This window comes from Centruroides vittatus, unplaced genomic scaffold (genome assembly GCF_030686945.1).
Source record: "Centruroides vittatus isolate TY-2023 unplaced genomic scaffold, ASM3068694v2 contig_2478, whole genome shotgun sequence".
In the NCBI taxonomy this organism is placed as follows: domain Eukaryota; kingdom Metazoa; phylum Arthropoda; class Arachnida; order Scorpiones; family Buthidae; genus Centruroides; species Centruroides vittatus.
In genome coordinates, this window is record NW_027121566.1 from 751 (window position 1) to 19,306 (window position 18,556).

Sequence of the window (18,556 nt, forward strand, 5' to 3'; positions counted from 1 at the left end):
AGCTGACTAATCGGTGTCGTTCACGATAACAATCGACTATTCTCCCAGCTAAGTAATTAGAGACATAGTGTTAATAATGGAAATAACTTCTCCCCTGCTCTAGGTAGAGAGCTGCAGTTTGTTTTGTTTAAAAGAAGACAGATGTTTCTATCTAATAGATGTACAAAGTTCAGCAACTCCCTGTAAATGAATTTTTTTTTTCTTTTGTTCGTAAACTTCATATTATTTTAAATATGTATAAAACAAAATTATACAATCGTAAACTGTAATATGTTTTTAATCAAACACAAAAAACAGATTGAATATAGCGCGACACTGAAGCGAAATATCGCAATTTAAAAAATTATCCAAAAAACGCAAAAATGCGCATCATAACGAATTCCACCTAATTACTTAATGCTAAAAGTTTTCAGCATGGAAATACATATGTATATGGAATAACTTGTATAGGAAGACAGAAAGTAGTACAATTGTGTAAACAGTGAGGTAATATAATATAATTTTTACTCAGACCTCTTCAATTGTAAATGAATCAAAGGATCGAAAATATAATACACTAACTATTAATACAAAAGTCTGCCTACGTTCCAGGAGTTGTCTGTTTTTCAAGTAAATGTGAATACAAGCGCAAACTACGACTTGTATTAAATACGCCGGATGTTAATGATGATAATCCCATTAAGTTTATATACAAAAAGTTATATTTCAGTTTCGTGTTACATATCACGAGAATTCGAATTTAGTTCTTGATTTCTCAGTTCTACAAGCGTTTATTTTACATTTATACATTATCTGTTAACGTCACGCACTCAAAGAATCCAGAGAAAGCTTAATTTTCAAGTTGTGTACAAAATTGTAAATATTATACAGTCAGAAATCTTCATAAAGACCGATTCTTCACCAGGCCCACATCTATTTGTCACCCGTTCGACCTTCAACCACCCAAACTGAATTGCCTCGATGTTTCTTATTATACAAGTTACCGTGCAAATGTCGGTTTGTAATGTTTATCTATTTTCAAATATAAAACGAAATAGACACACACATATTTCGGGTGTTAGTTTTTTTAACTTTTTCATGTGCGGAGGTGTAAGATTAAAATACACTAACAGCCGGGAAAGAAAAATTCAGACAATTATATTGTTTATGTATTAATATTGTAGAAAGAGTATAGGAAATTTCTCGACATATACTTTGACGGATGATAAATTAATCGTCAATTAAATTCGATATCAGAAATTAACACACTGCAAAACAATGAATTATGTCATAAATAAGAACATTGTGTGTCTTGCGATCATTTCATTCGTTTGTTTACTCCACCTGAATAATGTTTTCGGTGAATTTTTATTTAATGTCCGTTAAAATTGTTACTTAAACAGTAAAAAAATAATTATTAAAAGTATTTTTGACGAAGTAAATGAAATCTTTGTAGAAATAAACATTTTGAAATTAATTTTCTATTTTTGAATTGTTTCGAATATAATGAACTACGACATGCAAGACCGCGAATAAATAATTAATATTAAGTTTCTTAATTTAAATCGATTTTAACACAATGAGTTTAACATTAAATCATTCCTTGATAATTGTTAAACAAGTTATTCTATGAATCGGATAATTCTTTGTAATTTCTTTGTGACCTCACCTTGATTTAATAGTTTATTTTCTTCACTCAATGCCACGACGTCATTAGCGCTGTTTGTGAAACTCTCGTCATCATCGGATGATTCCTGATCCGTTTCCAACTCTTCTTCGATGATTGTTTCTTTGGCCAAAGAATATTGTTGTAAATATAAAAACGCTTGTTTTAATGGTCTTCTGCGTTTTTTAAAAGGAGGAAATTGCTCCTCAGTCAAACAGTAATAGAACCCCTCTATGTCGTCATCGGAATCCTGTAAAAAAGTGCAAAAATTCTGATATCTGATAGAATAATTTTACAGTATTCGTATTTTATTTTATTAGTTGAAAAAAATATTTATTTATAATAAATAAACAACTTGCAGCCATTTCAATTAACACATTTTATTATATTTGCGTTGTTGTCATGGCTTTTAAATTTTACTCCTTTAAATGATAAGAGTTATTAGATTATTTTTAATTATTTCGATTGAATTGTAACTTACGGAATCAGACAATTCTTTTTCTTCGGGGTTTTCAGCAAGATTTTTTAGATCAGATGGAAAATATTCGTCTGAATTGTCGACTTCCATTTTATCACCAACTAGAGAATAAAAGTAAACACAATAAACACAGCAATTCGTAAAATTTTCTTCGCGTGAATTCAATAATTATATAAGAATTTGAAAGAGAGAAATGACAAATAGTTTACAGATGAAATCCTTATTGTCGAAATATATTTTGAAGCTTTATTCTATTGCAAATCCGCAAAAATTAAAGTAAAAATTTAGTAAAAGTCTATTTTTATCACAAAGCATGAATATTGCATTTTGATTTGACATTATTAATTGCTTGGAAAGTGTAAAGTGTTTTGATCATCAAGTCAACTGTAATATTACTTGAAAATGTAATATTACTAAAGAGTACCCGGTCGAAATAAACAACTGGATGTTTATTAACGTATACTCAAAAGCTTATACTTAAACTCTCTTGATGCAATTTTATGAACATTCTGAGTAAAATGTGTTTTAAATATTCAATTTGTAGATTACGTAACTGCAGTATTTGCAATAGCTGTTCACATATCAATAAGAACATCCAAAGTCTGGGATGACGGTACATTGATTCCTCTCTACTTCTATTTTGTGTCCATACACTTTGTTTCTAATATTAATTTATTATTATTTGTGTTTATGTATTTGAAACTATTTATGTAATTTCTATGATTTCTAATTAGTGTTCTATTTACAATAAGTGACAGTTTCTGTTTAGAATGTATTTAATGAATTAAAGTTAAGTATGAAAGTGTTCTTAGTGCTTGTTAACTGATAGCTTTTACTACTCCTCTCTGTTATGAAATTCCTGCTAAACGCAAAATTTTCTAATGTCTCATTAATAATATTTTCAATGTAATTACCAAATTATAAAGATTCAAAAATATTTCAAGAAATTTTTGAACGTAAAACAGAAAAGAAAAAACGCGTTATTTCAGCTGAAAAACAATCACAATTACATCTGTTTATTAATGTGATTAAAATCTAATCACAGTAAACGTGATTAATTTATATTAGACTTTTCTGGAATCGTCCGCATCCAATGGAGAGAAGTATTCGCTATCAACGTGTAACATTGTTATAAAAATATTGAAACATCTGGTAGAAATTAGTATTAACTTTGTTTTTGTTTTTATTGTGAACACGTTATGAAAGAGTTAATATAATTATACAATAAAAATATAGTTTAACTTACTAGAAAAACTCATTTTTCGCACATCGCAAATCTCAATATCGCAAATCTTAACAATTCACTTCTCAACAATTCAACAATTCAATCTCAACAAATTGTTAAGCTTAAATTGTTTAAATGTTTACCTTGATAATCGCGTTGTTGGCAAAGTAGTTACAATTGTAAATTCTGTGTTTTTTGTATTCTTATTTTGTTATTTTGTTTTCTTAAATATCGCCGGGTTTAGGCGACTCGTCATCCCCTCTGACTTCACCTTCTATCCTGCCCCTTACTCTCCGACTTTTATTCTTCGTTCCTTTCATTTCTTTAGGGCTAAGTCTGTCAGCAAGACAGACAGCTCTCTTAAACTTTACTCTAAATTAAATAAAAATAAAAATATACATCATATCCCATATGAAATTTGCACCGTTATAGTTTAAACTTTAATTAAATAGAATAATTTCAGGTTATTCGTCAGCGCGTTTTCTCTATTTTCACAAATGTTTTGTGTTATGGCAACGGACACAATTGTATAATTTGTAGAAACTGATTCCTCAAATTATATATCAAACATTTAAAATCGTTGGAAAGTTAAAATTACTGTATTTAATAGCGATTTTATTATAATATTGATTTGTGACTTTTTGTTATAATTGAGACGATCATCTGTCATATTTTTAAAATTATTTCTTCATTAGAAATCTTACAATTTACATGAAAATAAATTAACAAAATGAATGTTCTTTTAAAGAATACAAGTTGCATTTTCATAATAGTCGTTTCTCTTTTGCAGAATAGATAATTTCAAGGAACTAAAAAAGCAGCACACCTCGGCCGATGATAGGCAGGAAGAATACGGCTCGTCGTCTTACGCTTCGGTTCGAGTGATTCGGGTGCTTCCGAAAGATGTAGAGGAGAGCGGAGAGCGTGAGTCGCCTACACCCGGCAACAAACGGGTGGTTGTCATCACTCCGAACGATAGCGCCTCGACTATTGTCGACTACCTGGAAGGAACGACGATATTCAGAAGTTGCAGAATGAGCGGTGGTGTTTCGATCACGCGAGGTACGACTGGACGGACACGAGTCGAAAGTAATCGTAGAAACGTTTCGTCCGTCAAGGAAGAAGCCTTGGTGGAAGAGGCTTTTCTTCTGCTGCATAAAATAAGCCTTTTCTCTGCCGAGGTTATCGTCCCCCCATGTTCTCTTTTCACCGAATACGACTCTTTCACCCGATTGCTCCACTTCGATTAAATTAAAGTCTATAGAACAACGACAGTTTAATGGTCGGCAAAGTGAACACGAAAACATAAGACAGCGTTTTTACGAGCTTGAGGACTCTGTTAATCGTCTATAAATGGACAAGGCAACTTATATTATACGGACATTCACACTGTATTTAATTAATTAATTTATTTATTTATATAAATTTTCATATTTAATAAAACTTAATAAAAAATTTCATATGAAAGTTTTTTTGCTAAAGATTGGATATTTATCAAAATAAATATTAAAATTGCACATTAGATTCATTTATAACACTAGGAAACAAATTAAAACTTCAATATTTAACCGGTTCGAACATCGTTATTTTCTAGGAATTATCAAACCACAAATTAAAACTTTTCCTGTCTCCGGAGACAAATTACCTTGTACACTTAATTCGAGAATGATTATAAAAATGCTTTTTCAGCCAGGTTTAGTTCTTGGTAAGTGGGCAAATGTATATAATTAATATACGGTGCCATAAAAAGGGATCTCCTTATGTTTACTGTTGCTTTCTCGTTTGAAAGTCCAATGAATGGTTAATCACTTAGCATGGTTGGCCCCATCGTCTCTGATGGAACCGTTCCTTTATTCATCACTCGTAATCACATTTTCGATTGTTTTTTTTTCATCGTTACTTCCACCAAGGTGTTTTTTGATGAATTAATCATTAATCCACGTTTATGTTTTGTCGTAATTTTTATGTTTTATTTAAATTTATGAGGATTAAAAGTGATTTTGTTTTACGTGAGCTTGAAAATCATTTTCAAAGACATAAAACAAGGCGATGTTGGATGCTATTTGCAAACTGCATAGTGCTTGTCGTGCATCCAAATTTGCAATGGAGCGTTATAGCTTCATGGGGTCCAAGCATATTTGAATTAGGAGGATCCGTGTATAATGTTGACTTCAAACATTATGTTTTGGGAAAATTGTTGGGGAATTCCCCGATATCCTCGTTCGTTTTTTAACGCGACCACTGCGCTGTGCCAGTGTATTTTGCGCCTTTTCCCCACTGGATATTTGAGGTCCCAGATATGGCCAAAGTTTAAATTTCAATATTCTTACTACAGTAATGAGTTTATCTTTAAAAAATGGGTTGTCGGGTTTCTTGTTGATAGGAGCTTCAGGTAATTGCTCTTTTTATCTATAGAATAACTCAAATAACTTGAAATTTTTTTGCTAGTTATTTACCAGTAGTATAAGAAGTGACAGGATTCTGTAGCAAGGCTTGTTCCTGTCTCTAGATGGTATTGGACATCTTTTCTGCAATAGCATCTAGAGACAGCAAGCACAAAACATGTGCAATAACGATGTTATTGCACATGTTTTGTGCTTGCTCGCAATCAGACGATCATCTTTCCTGGTTATCTACCTAGTGCATCCAGAGTTTGTCCGCCAGATATGTGTGCCATCATGTATTAACTGTCCTCAGCACCACCTCACAGTCAGTTCAAAATGGCCCGGATGGTGGTAAGTTCGGCAAAACAACCATTGTCCTTTCCTCAGCTATATAGTATGGCCTTTCTCAAACTATTAGCTTCGCATAATGTGTTTGACTGCATTGTGCAGGCATGCCTGGCATTTGAAGACCTATGTGCACTGAAAATTACGAACGTAGTGACGTTTTGCGTGTCTTTTCATAAGATACAAGAGTAGCGATTTTAATGCATTTTGATGACATTACCTAGCATGTAATCGGACCATAATTGAAATTATTTACACATGTGTCCGAGATAATAAAGTTATGCTTAGAAATATTTTTAGTTATAATTTTTATAATTATTTTTAAATGTGGAAGAATATGTTGTTTGAAAAATCCATAAATATACCGGTAACTTAATATTTTAAACAACAATACGATGTTTTAATCGATGCTTTATTACCATTGCGAACCTTAAACATTCCGTTCTGTATATAATACTTTGCCAACAGATATGTTTATTTTATAAATTTAATACTTTTATATTTATTACATATTTAATTATTATAAACAAACTTATGTTTTATAACACAGAAAAATTAAATAGGGATATACTTTCATGTTACGTAATTTATTTTAAATTAAATAAATTAAAAATATGATTAAAAATATTACAATGTCACAATAAATAATTGCTCGTGTTAAATATTTATTTTAATGAAATGTAAAAAAAACACAAGGATTATATTTTCTGGAATTCTGTTATTCCAAAGTTTCTATTTTTCACTGTATATAAATACAGTTCTAACTTTATAAAATTTATCATACATTAATTACATACTTATACAAGTTCGTATACAGTAGAGCGTCGATAAGTGGAACGTCGGTAAGTGGAATGACCGGAAAGTGGAACGATTTTCAGTCGGACTGTGTCGTGCTGAATCGAATGTTTTTGATACTAAATTTACTTCTAAAGTATAATTTTCATGTTTTTTTATATTCTTTAATATATTTATTTTGTTTGTACAAAATGAAGAAATAATTTTTAACGATACGATAGCCTCGATGATTATTATAAAAATTTTCGTTAGGCTTAAAATCGACGAAAATTCAACACGAAGCGACACGCAACGGAGAAAAATTCAACAGGAAGCGATACGCAACGAAGAAAAATTTGAACATCGGACAGGTTAATGTATTTTTTCGTACAAAGTCGGAAACTGGAACAAATCATTAACTGGAAGGACCCCAGTCCCCAATTGGTTTCACTTTTCGACGCTCTACTGTATATAAAAGTTCGGTTAATGTTACCTATGGTTCCAAGATGGCGGCTCGTCTGATTCCAGCAAGGAAACAATGGGGATGCACGTTCTAACCTAACCTAACCTATTCTAATAAATTACCATAATTATTACCAACAAAATTATTAGAATAGCTTAGGTTAGGTTAGAACGTGTGTCCCCACTGTTTCTCTGCTGGAATCAGACGAGCCGCCATCTTGGAACCATAGGTAACATTAACCAAAAGTTCAAATAATAGTAATAAAAAAGATTGAAATTATTTTTTCAAATATAAGATATTTTTTATAAGCAAACCTTTTTAAAACAAACATTTCCTAATAATCCCAGGAATTTATAAATATTTAATAAATATTAATTTCTCCAGCTGAAATGAATTATAATGTGTCACATTTTCGCACAATAAAATACTCTCAATAGCCTATAAATTAACATTTTTATCTGATTGGGTTATAGTTTTAAAAAATTGCAGGCCTATACGTTTCCACTGTCGTCCATTTGTCCTTCATTAATCTGAATACATAGATGAAAATCGAGACTAGAAATTAAAAGTTGAGGGACAGGAGGCGAATTAAACCGAAAGTTATGTTATTTTTCAATTCAAAAATGTTTCCCTCCGTTCAGGAGAAAATTTTAGAATTGGGACGTTCGGCGCCGCTTTCCGGTAAGCCTAGAAGTTTGGCAATGGCGTTTGGAAAGTCAGTGGAATCATCCTCGACATCCCAAACGCCAGGATAATACTTCCAGGAGTTAGCAAGTTTATTGGATCGGATTGATAGATAAGACAACGCAATAAATTGACGATCTGCCAAGTGAAGCGTCTCCTGGAAAGAATTTTACGGAAAATTGGCCCCTATTTAGATATTAGACACATAAAGTAAACCCAGAAAAAAATTTGTGGCCAGTCTCATTGACAAAGTTTAAATATCATTAAAATATATTTTTTAGAAAACTCTTTCCGCCCTGTGGGCACTTAGAGGGCTGTTTTTAGCAAGCCCATTATGAGTTCGGCCATATGATGAGGGACGGGGCCCGATATATCCGGACGGACCAACCCCCGAAAAATTCCTGGGGTTTTTTCCATGCTGTCCGGAATTGATCCCGGGTCTTCAGAGCGGTAGACTGCCTCGGCCATCGAGCCATCAATTATTAAAATATTTCATAAGTGGTATATTTTTTCTCAACTCCACCCCGTTGGACACTAAAACATAATTTAAAATATTACTGTTCAAAAAATAATAATTAATTTTAGAATACATTTACGTTTGATATTCTGACCGAACTTATACAATTAAACTTCATCAGATGGCGTTGGCATCCGAAATCACGTGGGCTGCTGTCTTTTCCATGTGTGCTCTAATCGTGTTTAGGCCTATGGGTGTATTCAAAATCTCAGCGCGCTGCCGGAAGTGACGTACTGCTGGCGTTTCGGAGAGAACACGAATGCTGACTGCTGACTGCTGGAATATCCAGAAAGGTAAACAAGAAAAATGGCGGATGATATGGACTTGTACGTTTCGCTAAATTTGTTTTTGAACTTATTTAATGAGACCAACGTAATGAAAAATGAATATTTCGAAAAGAGAAAGAGGGATGAGAATTTTTTAATATCTGTAGGAGTTATAGAAGAAGAAGAAAAACCAAACAAGAAAAGAAAGAGGATTCGAATTGAAAATTATGTTTCAGACGTAGTATCTATGTACTCTGACAAAAAATTTAAAAGTCATTTTCGCCTATCGCGTACAACAGTAGAGGTAAGTAAGTACAATATATGTAGGGGAGAGTAGGACAATGCAAAACGGAGTACAATGAAACGTTACAAATTATAAGACGTGGGACAGTTTCAATTGAACATGTAAACAGTATTTTTTTGTTCAGAGAGGAACTTATAACTCATTTTTTTCAGATATATTTAAGTGTATGGTTAGCATTAGAAAAGAAAAACCAATAAGAGTATGTTGCTTTACTATCAGAAGAAATTGTTTTGCTAAAATAAATTTTTTTCTTTATTTTCTAATTTATATAATTTCAAAAAATACCTTTAGTTATTTTAATGAGTTTTGTTTTCAATTATTTTAATCAGTCAATGATTAAAGTGATTGAAATAATATATATAAAATTAAATGTTTTATTAATGATGCAAAATAAACACTAAAGATAATTTTTTTTAAATCAAAAATAATAATCATGCAATTTAGGGTTAAAAAAGGGATATTACAAGCAAATTTTATGTTTCAATGAACTCCACTCTCTCCTACACTTCATAACTATACCTTATTGTTATATTATTGCTTTCAAATAAAATAATGACAATAATTTTGCAGATACTTTTACAATGTCTTCCCAATCCAAAGGTGAAAACAAAGCCCCTAATTGAAAAAGAAAAAAATTTGCTTATATTCTTGTGGTTAGTTGGCAATCAGGAAACATACAGAGAAGTAGCTGACAGATTTGGGGTAACTGAAAGCCATGCACACGGTGTGTTTATGAAATATTGTGATCACATTTCAGCTTTGGCTACTAAATTTATTTGCTGGCCTATTGGTGAAGAAGCTGAAAGATCCATTCGAGCATTTGAAGCTCTACGACAAGTGCCTTTTCCTGGGGTAATAGGTGCCATAGATGGCACCTATGTCGAATTTTCGGCACTAAAGGAAGAAAAAAATGAACATATCACTAGAAAACAAACTGCTGCTGTTGTGCTTCAAGCAGTTTGCAGAAGCAATTTGCTTTTTATTGATATATTTGCAGGATGGCCTGGATCATCAAATGACGCAAGGGTGTTCTGGAATAATCCTCTCTATTCCAAATTGGGAGATCCACAGTTTTTTCCAAACAATTGTCACATGATAGGAGATTGTGCATATCCTCTATCAAAATCACTCCTAACACCTTATCGTGATACTGGCTATTTAACAAGAAGAGAGAAAAACTATAACAAAGTTTTAAGCTCAAGTAGAGTTGTCATTGAGCAAGCTTTTGGCCATTTGTTTGGTAGATTCCGAAAACTAAGATATTTATATATCAGAAAGAGAGCTTTTGTTCCAAAAGTCATCACTGCCTGTTGTGTACTGCATAATTTTTGTATTATGCATAATGATCAGAGTACAGATGTTGAAATTGTTAGTGAAGAGAATGGTCTAGAAGAACTGGAAGAACCCCGCAGCACTTATTCAAATACTGATGGAGCAGCTAAGAGAAACTTGATAGCAACTCAGCTGTTCTGAGACTGGGTGATGTTATTGGGCTGTATGTACTGCACAATACACTTTACTGTATGAATTTAATGTTTCAATGTAATAAAATATTGTTTGGAATGTATTATTTATTAAGTATTATAATTTTGTTGAGATGGATACTATACATAGTGTCTTGGTATGATACATCTACTTTAAACAGTTAAAATTTAAATATCAGTGTCTTTAATAAAAAGCATTGTTATTTTTTTTTTATTTAAGTTATTCAAATTTGTTAATTTAAAAAATAATTATTATACACTATTACCAATAGTTTATTTGTCAATTGTCGTCAACGGATTAAAAAACTTTTAATAAATATATTTATAAAATTCTTGTTGAACAGACAAAAAGCAACTCTTTTTGAAATAGCCTAAGGTTGGCTAATTAATCTTCAGCATATGATGTCTGGACAAGAAATGATAAAAAGTCAGACTAGGTAGAATAATAATGCTTTATTTTAATAAATAAAAAATTAGCCAAGGGGCTACTTAAAAAAAAAAAAAAATTTATTACACATTCCTTTTATTTTTAATTAATTCAGACATTAGCATTCTGAGTTGCTGCAACTCATGCAGTTTTTTTTCTTCTATTTCCTTCACCTCCTTCCATCTCTGTTCATCCTTTGCGTCTCTCTTCGCCATTTCTTCTAAAAACCATGCAGGGGGTTCCCGCTTTCTCTTACGGTTCTCCCTGGTAAGAGATGTCGAGGGACGGGGTGAGTCCAAGTTGAGAGAGTCTGATGTGTTACTTTCACTGTTAGTTGTGGCTGTATTTGCAGCAGGGGAGTTGGTGCCAGATGGATAAACAGCACTCACTGAGGTGCACGGAGAAGGTGATGCAGGAGATGCAATTGATGAGCTCAGATAATGAGGTGGAGGATTATTATTTGTCTTTCCACCATACACTTCATAAAATTTATTAAAATGTTCCCATCTTATTTTTCCCTCTCCTGATGTTTTTAACTTAAACAAATTTTGTCTAAATGTGCACATTAAATTTCGCCATTTATGGCTACACTCCTCCCCTGAAAACATGAATCCTTTGTTTTGTAAGCCCTGCGAAATTTGACTCCACAGTTTTGCCTTGGCAACTGGCTTCTGAAAGTCATTTTCTCTTTCTATCCTTGAATTGATTAAGAGTTGTGTAGCTACATCAGACCATTCAACTGAAAAAAGAAAGTACTTCAATATTTAATATATTATGTATTTATTATTATGTCATCTTTGTATTTGTTAAATAAATTTTGAAATTGAATAGTCTGAATGTATTAAATAACTATACCCTTTTGTTTTTTTTCTGATCATTTTTGTTTATCTCAGGCTGATCGCCTTTTTCAGCCTCTTCAAAATTGAATTGGACTCCTTCTGCGAGTTCTAATAAATTTCCAAACAAATTAATACAAAAAATATAGCATTATATTATAAATATAGCATCCTTACATAAATATCTTACCAAATTCACCATCCTTTTCTACGACTCGAAAGATTTGAACAATTTTCGGTGTACTGATATTTAAATTCGATGGGATATCAATTTCTGAACTATGCTTCAAATCATTCAAATATTTTTGCATATAGTTTGCATCTAAGAAAAAAAATGTCAAAAATATTACAGAATTAAGAGATTCGTTTAATACATAACGAAATCAAGCCTAAGATTAACGTTAACTATAAAAAAAAAAGAAACTGGGGAGATTATCCGATTTGTGTTTAAGAAACTAAATTGATTACTTTTCTAGGTAAGATATAGCCTAGTTTTCTAATAATTATTTATTTTACTTTACTTTCTTTTTTGGATAGTTCTCCCACTTAAAATTAATGGTTTGATGGTTTTATCCTGATGATGTGATACGTACGAAAAGAATTTTTAATTTTAATAAAAATGTTAATACATTTTAGTTTATATCATTGGATTATTTTTTGTGGCTTCCGCCATCTATAATTTTAATATAATAACAACTAAAAAAATATGTCTCACATATATATGTTGGTATATTAAAATAATCTATTAATGTACTTACCTGATCTTAATTTATTCAATGTGAATTCATCAATGACTAAATTGAATTCGAAACCATGGACGTTAATCAAAGCCCTACCTAACTTCATGGTGGCTGCCATCTTGTTTGCTGACGTATCCAGCACTGAAAAAGACGCTTGCAGTTTGCTGGCAGCGTACTGGAAGCAACAGGAAGTTGCCTGAGATTTTGAACAGAGGCGCTGAGAGGCGATGGCAGCGCGCTGAGATTTTGAATACACCCATACATTTGTCTATTTTGGCACGCACATGTAAATAAGTTGCCAATCCCCAAGAGGGTGTTTTCTATATAATATTGTGGGATCTGGATATCCCGCTAAACGTAAAATTTTAATAATTGTTCCCTATATCGAATTGAGAATTTTCCTATTGTAAACATCCTCGCTAGAAAAGGTCCTGGCCGAGAAAATATGCGTCCCCGGCCGTATAACTATCCATCAACTATCAATTGTTCTTACGCTGACTACAGATCATCTTGCAACTTCAGTTTATAGTTAGCGCCGGAATTCGCCGTATTGTTTCCAATCCCGGGAACACCTGTGACCTAATCACATTCACGTGACCAACTTTCCCAGCAAAAAGCTATGTAAGAGACTTCCTTCCCCCCCCAAGAGGAGTCGATCGTCAACCGGTAGATAGAGGGTGTGCTGTAGACAATTAACGTCTCTTGCTTACAAATAAGTCTCATCCCTGACTCCGAAAGAATTTACGTCTCTTGTGCGAAACTGTGGATATCCTACCGATTTGGTGTGTGGATATCCTACCGATTTGGTACGACGCTATAGAATCCAGGGGTGGCCAACTTTTGTGTACATAAGATCTACTTTTTATCGTAAAAATGTGTCGCGATCGACTTGTTGTCGTAGGCATAGTCTAAGTGGCGAGGGGGGTGTGAAATACATACTATGTTTATACACTGTGTTTCAGTACGAGGTGCACTCCCGCGAGCTATGGGTAGATAAGGAAAATATATGTTCAAAACTATTTTTTTTATTTTTTAAGTCACTTATTAAGTTTTCAAGGTATAGGCTCATAAAGAAAATAAATTTCCAGACCCAACTTTTGATATTTGCAGTTACGAGTTCATTCCGTACAGGCGGCACCTAAAAAAATTCGATTTTTCGACACTTTCAAGATAGATTTTTATTAACTTAAAATATAATATAATTTTTTGAATCAATTACAATGTATAAATTGTGGTACTATTTGTTCGTAAACTCGAAAAAGTTGTTATAAAACTGCACAGTATGGCTGATAATTTGATTATAAGATTTTACTTTCGCAATTTTTTTTTTGGCGAGGAAAATTTATCACGGAAGAATGATATCAGATTTTTAGACTTATTTTTTGCTAATCTATCAATAGCTCGCGAGAGTGCTCTTTGTACTAAAACACCCTGTATATCTACCTACGTAAAAAACAACGTAATTATTTAACGGGCAAAAATACTCACGTCCGGGGGAATTAAAACAACACGAGTAATTATTAACAATATTTATTAATTCAAATTAGCTACTGATAAAGACAGATTTAAAATTTATTTTATTACGTTACATTCATGGGAGGGCTGAGTTTGCTCGTCTCTTACCAAGAAAACATAATTAGGTGTATATCCTGACAAAGATAATAATAATGATTCTTCAGTATGGGAATCAGTCAGGACAGAATGTTGTTTAGTCTTCGTTAACTTTACGTATGAAAATGCCGATTCACACAGGTATGTAGTTCCGAAACAGGAATAAATATATTTGCTACATTTGGTGATACTGGGATATTTTTCTCAATTGACGTATTTCCAAAAATCCAAAAATATAGAGGTCTGTTGCCAAAAACGCTCACTTATCAAGTAAATAGATAGCTAAGAAAAGCCATAATTTAATTTAAAACATAAAGAACAGGTACTTACATTTTAAACAAATGAAAATTTGAAACTCAACGTTGTCACCGTGGATAAACAATATTGATTAATTATAATAATATTGTTAATACTAAAGAAAAGAAGCTACCGCATGACAGTATCAAATATTCAAGCTAAATGGCTGTGTTTTCTACGAGTCCAGTCATAACTGCATGCATATTGTTGCTTTTGCGCGTTACGTTCACGCGTTGCGTTCAGTTACAAGTGTAACACATTAACCTCTTAACAGTGAAGGACGGAAATAGCCGTCCAAGGCGATCGAGTGGCAGTGGTGAAGGACGGAAATAGCCGTTCAAAAATTCTTATAAAATACCTGGACCATTTCGTGAAGTCGTAGAATTTTCACGAGTAGTTGGGTTCTCCAACTTTGTTTTGGAATATCCTTTAGTTCTCGAGAAATTACAATAAAAGAAAGAAAATTAAAATAAATATGAAATTTTAGACGGCCATCTATCGACATAAATCGAATTTAAATCTCCCGCCGTCATCTGATTGGTTAAAAAAATTAATATTCCTAATTGGCTCGCGTCAGAAAAAAGTAGGTGTGACTTCTGTAAATGACGCTATCGGGAGTGCACCGATGCGACCGGAAAAAGTAAACAGCCTACGTCATTAGTCTAACGGTCCTTGTCTGACCTACTTTTCGTAGAATCAACATTGGAGTAAGCTGTAGTAAAACGTAGTAGTTTATAGTAAAACGGTCTTCTCTAATATTCATAGTACTTTGTAAAGCTCGGATTTCAATTTAATAAGTATTATTTAGTTCAGAAACATTATAAATACATCATTAAGTAGGAGAATAACGAAAAACTTTATTTTTTAGTATAATACAATTTACAAAATCGAAAGTTCGTATATCGTAATATTATAAAAAACTACATCGAAACATACAAAGTCACCTAATTTACTTAAATTCAGTTCATTATACAACTGTAGATACTCTTGCCTTCCTCAGTTTCCTCAAAACAAAATTCGAAAACTTCAATTAATTCTATAAATATTTAAGCGCCATTACTATTCGAATTAACTGTAATTACAAATATAACTGAAAAATATTTTCGACATAAACCCTAGGCAATAATTATCAAAACAAAATTCTTCAAGTATAAATTTTTCTGATCGAGTAATATGTAATAATAGTTTTATCTATTAGTCTTGCCATATTCTACTTTCTATGTTCACATCCATTTAGTTTCATGTAATTACACTTTAAATGTAAAAAAATCTACCAACAAATTAGTTTGCTAATAAAGGGACTACTTGCTAATTAAAGTTTGTATTCTTCTTTGACGTAGTTCTACGTTTTAGCACTAAATTGGTAGACATGTCTAAATAACACGCTTATAAACACTAAAAACCATAAATGTCTCGAAACTAGAACTACATAATTATATGCACAAATAAATTAGTAAACCTATAATACATGCCTTCATTTACATCCAAACAAGATCAGTTCTCGCAAATTGTCAAAAAATAAATTATTTTCAACTTTTCTTCCTGTAAAGTAGCATATTCTGAAAAACAAGTTCTATATTCAGAGTAAAATTTCCACCTTTTATCCGTTAAAAACAACGCAAAATCTATGAATCCACGTAATAAAAATTTATCGCAGTGAACTTCGAAAAAACGAGAAACACAGAAACACCAAACCGCACGCTATTAAATTTTCCCGCCAATTGATTAATATAGTGATGCTCCTGTAAAAATTTTATCACATGACGAAAAGTTTTAGAATAAATGCTAAAAGTTTTAAAAAATTATTTCATGAAATTCGATGAATTTAATTAATACACAATAACTAAATCTGTTTAATAAAGGTTAATAATTTACCACTATAATTATGCAAATTAGATATAAAAAAGATCGCTGCGCAAATTCTCCCGCCAACTATACGTCATGGAAAAACTTACGATGTCAATGCGATTGAAGCTTTCCCACTAAACACTGACAATTTTATATAATTATTTAATTAATCCAGTCAAATTTAAATAATATAAAATGTCTAGATCTGTTTAATAAAGATTATCACAAATATTATTACAAATATGCAAATTAGATATGAGATAGGTCACTAGGAAATCTTTCGCCAACATAAAAATAGCTTTCGGTCACGTGTTCACCAAGAAATATGTTTAAAATTTAATTTTTCAGCTTACATAAACCGTACAATAAATGAGTATTTCTTCGAAAGAAGTCGATATACACGAATAAATAATAATTATTTAATAATGCTTTTATCCATTTTAAATTGATATTGTAAAAATTAAGCCATTTAATCTGTGTGGCTTTTATAATTTAGAGTTTCCGAGTATTTTACTGTGAAATTCAATTTAGTAAGCAGAAACAAAGTTAGGTTATTAAGTATAAACAGCACAATACAATAATTTATACGTAAGTTGAGTGTAAATACAGAAAAAAATCGAATTATATCAAAGATGGGAGAAACAAGCTTACATCCCCAGAACAGAGCTTATAATTCGTTGTTATTTTCAGCCTGTTTCTACTTCGACTGTTTTTTGTTGGTAAAAAGTTAATGTTTTAAGATGTTCTTAGTGAAGAAACATAAAAGTATCGAAATATAATATTCACACACACAAAAATATTAATGTATGTCGACATTAGAAATTTGAAATCAATTATAGAATGTCCTGGATAGAGATATCGTGTGATTGTCTGTTTCTTCTGTCTTATTTTGTTTTTCTACGTGAAAATAAGATATCTTTTATAACTATTGATAATATAAACATTTTGTTTCTTTATATATTACCTTCAATTACAGCTGCAAACTTTAACACATGGAGCATGTGAGAAAGTATTATTGTATAGATTATTACATTTTTATGAATACACCTGAGACTCGTGACAATATAGGCCTATATTAACCTACTTTAAGTGCCAATATTTTATTTAGAATCATTTTAAACGTTATTATTACATCAAATTATGAAATGGAATGTTCCAAGTATAGGAGTAAGAGGGAGGGGAAAGAAGCCATGCGTGGGGAAAAAATGAATTTTTATCTAAATTATAATAAAATTTACTTATATTTACGATAAATATCGATAATTTTCTTTTGGAGAAATGTATCTTGATAAAATTAATTATCTATATGAATGAAACTTTCAATAATACATTAGTTACAATGACTGACGTTCCTTTCTTACCCTTTCTGTAGTATGTCTTATTATTAAACATAGTTTCCTAGATTATAGTATAATAATGTGTAAAAAAAAATGGAAATTCTGTTAATTTGTAAACGCAGATACTATCACATAACAAGCATACTGTATCCTCTGTATATTTAAAGTCAGTTATTCGCGATTGAATTTTTTTAGATAAGCCTGTTTAATCCGTAATTTATTTGACAGAAAGAAATTGTTTATGGCCGTATTTCATTTATATAATGTTTTTCTCGTGATATTATTTCTAATATCGGAAAAAAATATACATTTCTAACAGTGGCGTGCCGTCATTGGAAGCGATGAAAGCGCCGATTCCACCTTCCAATGACCTTCCCTTGTATTTTATAAAATATAAATTTTCATATTTTAACGTACTGTACTTTGATTACTTAAAATTAATATTTTATTATAACTACATTATGTATCTTTTACAAATTCCTATACTACATGTGAAAAAAACGATAAGATTGCTATTGTATATTCGAATAATTCAGTGGCGGAAGGAGCGTCGAAACCGGGTCAGTTTCCAAGCAGCCAGATTATAGGCATTGGCGCGTGCGCTTTACAGAGCACCAACGTCACCTAGTTTAGCTGGTGGATGCTTCACACATAAAGCTTCTAATTTTATATCCCGGACCGGTTGTGGGCTGTTAGCCGCCTGCTAGATATTCGGCCGCCCTTGCCCGATTATGCGAATCACGAGTAGACTAGATCAACGGCGGGCAACCTCGGCCCGCGGGCCAGCTATGGCTCGCGAAAAGTTTATATCCGGCCCGCGAGATCTTTAATAGATTATTAAATTGGAAAAATAACTAATTAATAGTTATTTTTCCAATTCTTTGTAATTTT

General features: G+C 31.9%; 1 protein-coding gene and 1 long non-coding RNA gene across 2 annotated transcripts; one reads left to right on the plus strand and one right to left on the minus strand.

The window, feature by feature from the left end:
• The first annotated feature begins 2,316 nt into the window (after positions 1 to 2,316).
• LOC136971354 (uncharacterized) lies at positions 2,317 to 10,558 on the plus strand. The gene is made up of 4 exons (XM_067265800.1): positions 2,317 to 2,399; positions 4,139 to 4,410; positions 8,949 to 9,085; positions 9,656 to 10,558. The coding sequence occupies exons 1-4, from the start codon at positions 2,317 to 2,319 to the stop codon at positions 10,556 to 10,558; spliced, it is 1,395 nt and encodes a 464-aa protein (XP_067121901.1).
• A 1,353-nt stretch (positions 10,559 to 11,911) lies between these two features.
• LOC136971355 (uncharacterized) lies at positions 11,912 to 12,635 on the minus strand. The gene is made up of 2 exons (XR_010880151.1): positions 12,023 to 12,635; positions 11,912 to 11,943 (listed from the first exon to the last, which is right to left on the minus strand). It is a non-coding gene; the product is annotated as an uncharacterized lncRNA (long non-coding RNA).
• Between the last annotated feature and the right edge of the window lie 5,921 nt (positions 12,636 to 18,556).